Here is an 11,903-nt window from a genome sequence, read left to right on the forward strand (position 1 = left end):
ACAAATGTTGGCCAGGGTATGGAGTAGCCTGGGTTGTGGGAATGCAAAATAGTATAACTACTTTGAAAATTATGAGGCAGTTTCTTAAAATCAAACATTTATCTGTTATTGTTGTAGTCATATGCTGTAAGAAGGAAACACTGCCTGAATACTTGCCATCCTCACAATTGTTAGTTTGAGTCCATTGTTTTTGGCACTGTGTCAATCCATCTCCTTGTGGGGTCTTTCTCTCTTTTGCTGACCTTCCACTTTCCCAAACATCCTTCTCCAGAGACAGGTCCTTCCTGATAGCATGTCCAAAGTATGAGGGAATGAGTCTTACCAACCTCGCTACTGAGGAGCAGTCTAGCTGCACTTCTTTCAACACAGGTTTGTTTGTTCTTCAGGCAGTCCCTGATACTTTTAACATTCCTCTCCAACATGATAATTCAAATGCATAATTCTTCTGAGGTCTTCCTTATTCACTGTCCAACTTTCACATGCATATGAGGCTACTGAAAATACCATGACTTGGGTCAAGCCCACCTCATTCCTTAAACTGATCTTTAAAGCAGTCTTTTGCAGCAGAGTTGCCTTAGGCATTATGTCCTTTGATTTCCTGACTTGGCTCATGAGTGTTAATTGTGGATCCAAGTAGAATGAAGTCTTTGACAACTTCAATCTTTTCTCCATTTATCATGATGTTATTTATTAGTCCAGTTGTTAGGATTTTTGGTTTCTTTACATTGAGGTGCAATCCATACTGAAGGCTGTAATTTTTTATCTTTATCAGTAAGTATTTCAAGTCTTCTTTGCTACCAGAAAGCAAGGTTGTATCATCTGCATATTGCAGGGTATTAATGAGTCGTCCTCAGACATCAGATACCATGTTCGTCTTCATATAACCCATCTTATTTGATTATTTGTTCAAAGCATACAGATTGAGTAAAAGATACAACCCTGGCACACACCTGATTTTAAACCATTCAGTATTATCTTCAAACAACTGCCTCGTGGTCTATGTACAGGTTTCTTATGAGCACAATTAAGTGTTCTGGAATGCCCATTCTTTACAATGTTATCCATGATTTGTCATGATACATGCAGTCCAAAGTCTTTGCACAATCAATAAAGCACAAGTAAACACCATCCTGGTATTCAGCCAAGATCCATTTATAGTTTATAGCTTTATAGATTGATGTCAGCAATGATATCCCCTATTCGATGTCTTCTGAATCCAGCTGGAATTAATGGCAGTTCCCTGTTGATGTATTATCGCAATCATTTTTTAATTATTATCTTTAACAAAATTTTACTTGCATGCGATACTAATGATATTGCTGGATGATTTCCGCATTCCATTGAGTCACTTCTTTGGAAGGGACCTCTTCCAATCAGTTGGACGACAGGTAGCTGTCTTCCAAATGCTTGGCAAATACAAGTGAGCACCTCCAGTGCTGCATCAGTTTGTTGGAAGATTTCAATTTCTATTCTCTCTGTTCCCGGAGTCTTTTTTTTCACCAATACCTTCAGTGCAGCATGAACTTTTTGGTTCTTGATCATAGGCTACATCTTGAAGTGGTTGAACATCGACCATTTCTTTTAGTACAATTGATTGTGTATTTTTTCCATCTTCTTTTGAAGTTTTCTGCATCGTTCAATTATCCTGCCCATTGTTGTTGTTGTTAAGTGCTGTCGAGTCAGTTCCAACTGATAGAGACCCTGTATAGGATTTCCAAGGTGCAACTGGTGTTTGAACCACCAACCTTGCAGTTCAAACAGACCTTGAGGTCAAGTGCTCATCCTATGGTGCCACACTATGATGATTTTTTCAATACTTGAAGTTGAGGCTTGAATTTTCTTCAGTTCTTTCAGCTCAATAACTGCTGAGCATGTTCTCTTTTGGTTTTCTGACTCCTACTCTTTGCACATTTCCTTGAGCGTAGATTGTCTATGCTCAAAAGCAAGTTTCAGAGTTTCTTTTGACATCCATTTTGTCTTTTATTTCTTCCCTGTCTTTTTAATGACCTTTTGCTTTCTTCCTGTATGATGTTCTTGATGTTATCCCACAACTTTCCTGGTCTTTGGCCATTAGTGTCTAATGCATCAAATCTGTTCTTGACATTGTCTCTAGAAGTTCAGAGTCTTTGGTTGGTGCTGCAGGATAAGCACTGGATTGCTATCCCAATGGCTGGCAATTCAAGCTCAGTAGCCGCTCCTTGGAAATGCTACACAGGGTTACTATGAGTGAACTGACACAGCAGCACTTAACAACATATTAAAGGTTACATTTTGGCTCTTGTGGACTTGTTTTTATTTTCTTCAGCTTCAGCCTAAAGTTGCATATGAGCAGCAGATGGCGTGTTCCAGTCTGTTCCTGGCCTTGTTTTGGCTGATGGTATGGAGCTTTCCCACCTCCTCTGTCCACAGATGTAGTCAGTTTGATTCCTGTGTATTCTATCTAGTAAAGTCTATGTGTATAGTTGCTCTTTATGTTGTTTAAAAGAGGTATCTGTAACGAATAAGTAGCTGGTCTTGCAAAATGCTAACATGCCATTTCCAGCATCATTTATTTCTATCACCAACTACTGATTCTTCCTCTTTCTATCTAATTTTCATATTCCAATTGCCAAGGTAATTTTCAATGCACCTTGATTGCATGTTCAATCAATTTCAGACTGAAGAAGTTGGTGGTTGTTGTTGTTGTTGTTAAGTGTTGAGTCTATTCCAACCCAAAGTGACCCTGTATAGGGTTTCCAAAGAGCAGCTGGTAAGCTTGAACCGCCGACCTTGCAGTTCAAACGGCTTTGCAGTCTGGAGCATTAACCCATAAACCCATAGCGCCACACTAGGATCTGAAGAAGTTGGTAGAATTCTTCAATTTTATCATCACTGGCTTTAGTAGCTGGTGCATAAATTTGAATTAATAGTGATACAACTGTTCTTTATAAGCACATGGATATGATGCTATCACAAATGGTATGATAATTCAAGATAGATATTGAAGCATTATTTTGGATGATGAATGTGTTGCTGTTCAATCCCAACATAGAAAACCATGAGAGTCACATCCAAAATGGCCAACACCAGTCCATTTTAGCTCATTAATACCTAGGAAATCAATATATATTTCATTTCATTTTTGAGAATTTCCCAATTTTCATACATTCATATGCTGTACATTTCATATTCTCATTATTAATGATGTTTGCAGCTGTTTCTTCTTTGAGCTGTGTCCCATCAGCATATGAAGATTTCAAAAGCTTTGCTCCAATCCATCATCATGGTCAGTTCTACTTTTCCCCAGTTGTACTCTGAATGCCTTCCAATATGAGGGGCTTATCTTCCAGCACTATATCTGACAATGTTCCACTGCTAGTCATAAAGTTTTCATCTTCTGGCACCATATCTGACAATGTTCTGCTGCTAGTAATAAGATTTTCAATGGGTAATCATTCAAAAGTAAGAAGAGAAGAGATGTACCACATCTTTCCTTGGACCCAGCCAATTCTACGCTTAAGTATTTACCCAAGAAACAAATACATATGTCTACAAAAGGATTCCTGTTAGGATATTTGTTACAACTACCAAAAGCAAGAAGTAGTCCACATGTCCATTAGCAGGCTAACAGATAAACTAGTATAATTCCTACATGAAATACTATACTACTAAGTAACAAAAAGGAATAAACTACTGATGCATAAAGTCCGAAAATATGCGAGTGAAAGAAGCCAACTACTAAACAATGCAAATCATGATTCCATTTATATGAAGTTCTAGAGGAGGTAAAACTTATGTGGTACTATTGTTAAGTATATGGTTTCCAGGGAGCAGCTAGTGGGTTTGAACTGCTGACTTATAAGTCAGTAGTCTAGTGGATGTGAAGTAACAGAAATCAGAACAGTAGGTTGTCATAAAAACAGACCTAGGAAGAATTAACTGGGAAAGGGATAAGGGAACTTTCTTAGGGGATGGAAATATCCCCTGTCTTGATCTAAGCATATATATTTGTTAAAATGTATAAAACTCTACTCTTAAGATCTGGGATTTCATGATTGTAAATTAAGCCTTGGGCAGTCAGAGGTTAGCAATGACATACTGATTTTAAAAAAGGGAAAGATTGGGCTAGGAATAAAGTGAGATGGGAAAAAATGGGCAAGAAATTTTCAATCTAATTAAAGCACCATTCCAAAGTAATGTACTGAAAAATGCTGATCTGAAACACCAAAGAAAAGCATAGGACTGGGATGTGAAGGTTAAACATTGACAGTAAGTTATCTTTCCAGGCCCAAAACAAAATATCAAACAAAACACAAAAAACATTGCTTAGAAAATCAGAGATCTATCAAATGTTACTTTCAAAATCAGTCTTTTGACACACAATTTATACAATTATTTATTCTCATTTATGAATCTGAAAATAAAATATTCTTAGATGGAATAAAGAAATAATTACATACAGAACTTTGTGAATATTCAATCATAATCCTCAGGTTTACATCAATGTGTAATAACAATGTTGCTGTTGTTGTTAAGTGCTATAGTTCTGACTAATAGCGACCCTGCATAAGGTTTCCAAGGAGTAGTGGTGGGTTTGAACCACCAACCTTGTGGTTTGCAATCCAGTGCTCATCCTATAGCACCACACCAAGAATCCTAATAATTAACGTTGTTGCTAAGTGACATCAAGTCAGTTCCAAGGAGCAACTGGTGGGGTTGAAAAGTCAAACTTGCAGTTCAAATTAACATTGTAGTCCAGTGCATTATCCTGCAGCGCCACAATTACTGAGAAATTTCTATGCTCCACATATTTACTAGAAGGCAATTCTCTGTGGATTTTTCAAGTTTCTATACTTGTTGCAAGCAGGAAAACTCACTGCCTTTATTCAGAACTTACCTTTTTCAAAGAAGTCTGTATAACAACAGCTTAGGAAGATAGTGATAGTATCTACCTCTAAAAGCAAAAAGCAAACATGCTTAGTGCCTATTATAAAGGGTCTGGGTTCCCTACACTCAAGGTTTCACTCCTGGAACACAGAACACTATAAAAATTGGAACTCAGGGAACCAGGGGAAGAAAATGCTGATACTCTGACTACTGCTATTGCTATGAGAAATAAAGTCCTTTGTGTCTGACCTCAGCATTTCATGTCTTCTACAAGTATCTTTGAAAGTGAAGTAAGCTAACTAGTTAGCTTGCAAGTAAGGTAAAATCTAAGACTCTTCACAATTCTTAGCAATACTGTGTTAATGGCTTTATGTACCATATCTCTAACCCCCCATAGCAACACTGCTAAATAGGCATTACTACCCTCATTTTATAGATGAGGATACTGAATTTCTGACAGTCCTGGTGTGATGTTGTAGGATAAGCACTGGACTGTGAAATACAATGTCGGCAGTTCAAAGCCATCAGTGACTCCCTGAAAACCCTAGACAGGGTTGCTATGCATTGGAACCAACCCAATGGCACTTAATAACAATACTGAACTTCTGAGAGATTAAATAAATTAGCCTAGTCACACCACTGAGAAGTAACAGAAGTCAGCATCTTAAGTCCAGGATCTTTCTATTACAATACAAAGTCCCTAATTAATTACCTTAAATCCTGTATGGTTTCCAACTTCCTATTTACAATATCAGCTATTTTTCCCATTAGTGGACTAAATTGCAAATGTTGATCTGCTAGGCAAGAGGAAAATTTTGACAGCACAGTTATATCAAACCTATTAGAGAAATACACAAAAGATATCATTAGTATTTACTGCTACATAAAACACATAATCCACATTTATAAAATAAGAAGCAATAAAAAAAAGCTACTTACATACTGGTACAAAATTAAGTTTTTTCCAAAATGCTAGTACTATAATAAAACGTTAACACAATCTAACAGTTAAAAAGTCAGGTACTATAGAAAGATTTAAAAGGAAAATGTATACTCAAAATTATTTCAATCAATATCTATTCGTTTTTATGATAAGAAAACAATTTTAACTCAAGGACACATATTAACAATTAAAATAAACAATATTAAAACCTTGCAATTAAAAACTTCAGAATTTTTCTACAACAACAACAAAAAATCATCCAAATTCTTTAAAAGGTAAGCTGCAAGACAAAAGAAATGAAAGGGAAGTATTATAGATTTTTTTAACATTTTAACTCATTAAAACACAAGCATAAAAAAGTCCACAATAGCATTATTCATAATAACCAAACACCGTCAACAATCCAAATATTCACCAAAAGCACATAAGATAAATTATACATATTCAAACACTGGAATACACAGGGGCTTCCAAAAGTTCACAGAAAAATGAAATTCAAAGATACTGGAATTTTCCAAACTTTTTGAAAACCTCACATTACACAACATTAAAAAAAACTAAAACCCACTAAATCACACATCATGTATGTATTAAAACACACTGAGTGAATTAAACTAGACACAGAGCACATGTTGTCTAATTGTATTTCTATTAAAAAGAGTACTTGCCTTTCCAATCTCCTCCATGCTTCTATAACTAGGGCTTCAACTAGAGGGTCATGGGCCTCAACAGCAAACCTCAAAAAAAGCAAGAGAAAACAGTCCCTCCATGAACAAATATTTGTAAATCATTAAAAACATATGTAGAGTTATAATGCAAAAGTAAACCTCAAATTATTTTGCCCTTACAGACTCAGTCCTTACTTCCAGGCTATTCCTATTTCAATATTCTGATTTCTTGGGATAGTCTAATAACTCTCATTCTTTTATCTGCTCATTTCAATGATCTCTACTGATGATGATAATAAAAATGCTCAATGATATATTTTGTGTTTAAAATACATGTAACATTTATTACTTCTTCTGATTATAAAAATTTTTATAGAAGAAATTTTTACAGGAACACTTTAATAGGGAAATAAAAATCATTTGTAATCCTGCTACCCCTGGTGCGGCACTGTGGATTAATGCACTGAAATGCAAGATTTGTTTTAACTTCAAGGGAGGTAGTTCAAGCTCACCAACCACTCCTCAGAAACTCTATACAGGGTTGGTATGAGTCAGAAGTGACTTGACAGCAATTAACAACTCATAAATAGCCGCCACAACCTTTTTGAAGCACTTCTTCCCAGTTCTTTTTTCGTTATAGAAATGAATTAAGTATATTTCTTTTACATTTTTGTATCCTGCCTGTTTGGTAGGTTAACATTACCGTGTGGGTACTTGTCCCCATCACAAATATTCTTCAAAATATAATCTTTAATGATTTTATGTTGTTGTTGCTAAGTGTTGCTGAGTCGATTCCAACTCACAGCAACCCTGTATAGAGTTTCTAAGGCTTTACATCTTCACGGGAGCAAAAAGTCTCACCTTTCTCCCACAGAGGGGCTGGCAGGTTCTACCTTTGATCTTGTAGTTCTAAGTCCAATGTTTATAGTGTGGAGCCATTATATGAGTGAAATATCATTTAGTTAAACATTTACATGCCATTAGAATTTTAGATTTTCAATATCAACAATACTACGATGAAAAGCCATATACAGAAATTTTAAATGTATCCTGGATAACTTTCTTAAAATAAATCTTAGAAGCAAAATTACTAGGTCAATGCTATTTTTATAGGTCTTGATAAATATTGTGCTACCAGCATATAAGAATTTCAGTTCCATTGTACTCTAATCAATAATGAATATTTCAAATATGTTGTTGTTGTTAAGTGCTGTCGAGTCGGTTCCGACCCACAGCGACCCTGTACAGGGTTTTCGAGGCTGTAAATCTTATACTCATATAAAATTAACTTTTTGTCAATACTTAAATTTATCTGGGTTTTCCTTTGACAACAAGGAAGGACCCCTACGTTTTTTAAAATTTTCATATGCAAAACAATCCATGGAATATATGAAACACTATTATCAAATAAAAATAAATCAACAAAATAGTTCTTCCTTTTCTTTGTTTCTGAGAACTATTGGAATCAATCTAGTAAATTAGTAGTCCCCTATAAAGTACATCAGTCATCAATTTAATTATGGAAAACAGAAGGTCAACATAGACACAATTTACTATTCTGCTGATTGTTATAAGACTAAACTGAAACCTAATTGTTTACTAATTTTATCCTCATTTTCTTTAGCCAACTACATTTCTGTACAATTTTATAATCCAATTACATATAGTTGATGTTAATACTTTCTATTTTCACGAGTAATTATATTTGTTTATTAAATTATAATGCTACAAATTGGTTGTTGTTGTTAAGTGCCATCAAGTTGGTTCCAACTCACAGCAACCCTATATAGGATTTTCAAGGAACAGCTGGTGGGTTTGAACTGCTGACCTTGTGATTAATGGTCCAGTGCTTACCCTACAGTGTCACACCAGGCCTCAAAGAACATCCTCCAAACTTCTTTAAAATTATCAGGATTATCAATAAAATTTTATTGCTGGGAAGGGGAATCCATTTTTTATTTAACAGATTTTACTTTGAAATTTTTATGTGAATTCAGTGAAAGTTTACAGAGGGGATCATCAGTTTTACAATCAACAAATCATACATTTTGTTTCATCTCAATGACTACAATGTCCAGAATGTAACATCACTCATTCTACTTCCTCCCTTTGTTTCTTGTTTCCATTCCTCCTTTTCCCACCCTTTTGAATTTTATCCTAGGTAAATGCTGCCCTTTTGATATTTAATAGTTTACTATTCCATGGTAAACATCCATTACTGTAGAAAGATAACTTTCTACAGCTTGGTTGGAAATTGAGTCATGGGGGTGAGTTCAGTTCCAACTTGAAAGGTGACCAAGGACCACAGCCTTAGGGTTCCACCAATCTCTATCTGACCAGGAAATCTTGTCTTACAGAGATTTTTTTGAAAATTAAAATAGAAAAATAAACTATAAACATTTTCATAAAATCTAAAAGTAAGAATTACTTACTGTAGCATTATATACAACACTTCCACCAGGGTACTGTCATTCATTATTTCTAGTTTATCTGTAGTTAAATTACGAAGAGTAAGGAATTGGGGATGGTCTTTGACATAGTCAACATTTTTTAACAAGTTGATATTCTGCTTTTGAAATTTCCAAAGTATATTAAATGCATATCCCACTTGCTTTTCTGAAAGTGTTTCTTTGTTTCTTTCAATAAGATCAAATATTTGTTCTTCATTCGTACACTTATCCATCTGGCTAATTAACAGTTCACAACTTGAGGGTCGAAATTGAAATAGTCTCCAGAAGAATGGATATATAGCTTTTAAACGAAGCATATTTGTGATGAATAAGTTATCTTTTCATTTACATCACCAGTTTTCATAAACAAATAATACTGTTTGTAACTAGTTGTCAGGTGTAGCATACTGGTATAAAAATACGTGGTTTTCCTTCAAGTATTTTGCCTCCATTACGTTGACTCCAAATTCTTTTCCAGCATGCAGGTTCTGTAAAACGATTGATTTAACATGGTTACACTAATATAATTCACAATAAATTAATTCCAAAATTCCAATTAGAGTAACAAGTTTCTTCACATTCCCCAGAGACTTTTAGTCTGAACCAGATAGGTAGATTTGATATAAAATCATATGCCCCTGTCTTATATTTGACATAAAATCAAATGAAAATCATATTATCCAATACTTCTGCAAAATGCTACAATTTACAAAGGATCTTTTAAATACTTTAAATCATTAAATACTCTCAACTAACCTGACTGGTGTACTATCATTTCCATTTTACATATACAGAAACCCAGATTTAAAGAGGTTAAGAAACTGCTCTAGTACTAGTGAAACTGGAACTCCAAATTCTTTGCATTTTTCTAACTGAACAGCTCCACTGGTGTGGCTATAGCGCTGTGGGCTAATGTGTCAGACTGCAAAGTCATTCGAATTGCAAGTTTGGTGGTTCAAGCTCACCAGCTGCTCCCTGAAAACCCTACTATGCAGGGTTGCTATGGGTTGGAATTGACTCCATGGCACTTAACAACAACAACAACTATATCAACAAACCAACAGCAGTTATTCTATTAAAGAAATGCTGCTCAGATTTGGATCTGCCAAGCTGTCTGTTCACAAAGGAAAAACCATATTGACTATTTTGTGGCCATTATTACAGCATCCTGATTCAAGCTGACTTTGGTCACACACCAACACAAAAAGCCCTGTAACAAAGGGAGAAAGAGCCTCAAGAAATCATTCATCCACAATAGAAAGTGGAGTAAGTTCAATATTTAGAATAAAAAGGAGTTGCCAGCTCTGCCCCTAGTTGATTGACCTTGGATAGGTCACTTAACTAATGGAGGGTCTTTGGGACTATAAATGAGAGGCAGATTATCACTTGTTAACAAGTATAAACCAAAAACCCATTGCCATGGAGTTGATTCTGACTCATTAGCAGCCCTGTAGAACAGCTGTCCCATTGAGTTTCCAGTGCTGTGCTTTGGGTGTGGAGCTGTAGGATAAGCACTGGATTGCTAATTCCAAGGCTGGCGGTTCAAACCCACCAGCCGCTCCTTGGAAACCCTACACATGGTTGCTATGAGTCGGAAACGACTTGATCGCACTTAACAATCTTTACAAAGGCAGGTTACCACATCTGTCTTCTGCAGGGCGACTGGTGGGTTGAAACCGCCGACCTTTAGGTTAGCAGACATGCACTTAACCACGGTACCACCAGCACCAGGGTTCATAAACAAGGTTGTTGTTGTTGTTGTTAAGTGCCGTCGAGTCGGTTTCGACCCATAGCGACCCTGAATAGGGTTTCCGAGGCTGTAAATCTTTACGGGAGCAGATCGCCTCATCTTTCTCCCGCGGAGCAGCTGGTAGTTTCGAACTGCTGACCTTCCGGTTCGCAGCCCCATTCGTAACCACTACGCTACCAGAGGTTAGCGCACGGTAAACAAGGTTTGTTGTTGTGAAGTGCTTTCAAGTCAGTTCTGATCCATAGCGACTAGTGCACGGTAAAAGTGACGCGCTGTGCAAATTACAAGCATGCTCGCCAGGTACTCAGTGGCGCTCAATGAATGACTGAATAACCACGAGTCTCCTGGGTTTCCCACACCGCGAGGGAGCAGTCCAGCCCTCTTCCGCGGGGCGGATTTCCGCCAAGAACCCACCTCCAGGAAGGAGGCCTGGGTTTCTCAGCGGACCCGTGTCCAGACCGAAAAAAATTGCAATGTACTAAAAGAAAAACAGTTGCCGCTACCCCAGGTCTGACTTGCCAGGAAGAAGTACATCCTCTCCACGCCGGCAACTTCTCAAGAGGATCCCAGGGAAGGCTGGTTACGATAGTTCAATAGTCAAGTCTACACCCGGTCTACACGCGACAGGCTCCGATTCTCGTTCACCCTTCTTTTGCCAGGGCTTTCAGCCTCTCCTAAAGAGACATAACCTTTCCTCTGATGAAGTCTGTCCGCAAACCAGTAAAAAATGCCGAGCAAGGGCAGCACGCACGGAGGAAGGCGCGCACTACATATCCCAAAGGGCGTCGCGACGAGATCGGTGAAAAGACTCGCATACGTTTTAGGGGACTTATGGGAGTTGTAGTTCCTCATTGAAAAGATCTGTAGTTCAATACTTAGGCTGAACGGTAAAATTACTCCATCCATGCTTGGAGCCCACCAGGCACTCCGCGGGGAAAAAGACTGGGCTTTCTGCTCTCCCAAAGATTTACAGCCTCGGAATCGACTGGATGGCATCAACAACAAACTGGCTTTAGGCCAGTTTGTGATGGTCTAGTAATTGTATAATGTTGTTGTTGTTGTGCAGTGCCGTCAAGTCGGATCCGACCAATAGCGACCCTGTATAGTGTTTTGATATCTCTTTGATATCTCAAGCAGTAAAGTTTTGCTAAAGGTAATACAGAAATGGCTACAGTCATACATTGACAGAGAACTTCCAGAGGTTCAAGCTGGATTCAGAAGAGGCC

General features: G+C 37.2%; 1 protein-coding gene across 1 annotated transcript in view; it reads right to left on the minus strand.

Moving 5' to 3' along the window:
• FASTKD1 (FAST kinase domains 1) overlaps nucleotides 1-9,253 on the minus strand; it is a 54,322-nt gene extending 45,069 nt beyond the window's left edge. The window contains exons 1-3 of the mRNA XM_006867022.1: nucleotides 8,910-9,253; nucleotides 6,478-6,546; nucleotides 5,579-5,704 (exon numbers count right to left, since the gene is read on the minus strand). Coding sequence (XP_006867084.1) covers nucleotides 5,579-5,704; nucleotides 6,478-6,546; nucleotides 8,910-9,244 — 530 coding nt within the window. The 5' untranslated portion in view covers nucleotides 9,245-9,253. The remainder of the gene's footprint in view (nucleotides 1-5,578; nucleotides 5,705-6,477; nucleotides 6,547-8,909) is intronic.
• Between the last annotated feature and the right edge of the window lie 2,650 nt (nucleotides 9,254-11,903).

Source organism: Chrysochloris asiatica, unplaced genomic scaffold (genome assembly GCF_000296735.1).
Source record: "Chrysochloris asiatica unplaced genomic scaffold, ChrAsi1.0 scaffold00099, whole genome shotgun sequence".
NCBI lineage: Eukaryota > Metazoa > Chordata > Mammalia > Afrosoricida > Chrysochloridae > Chrysochloris > Chrysochloris asiatica.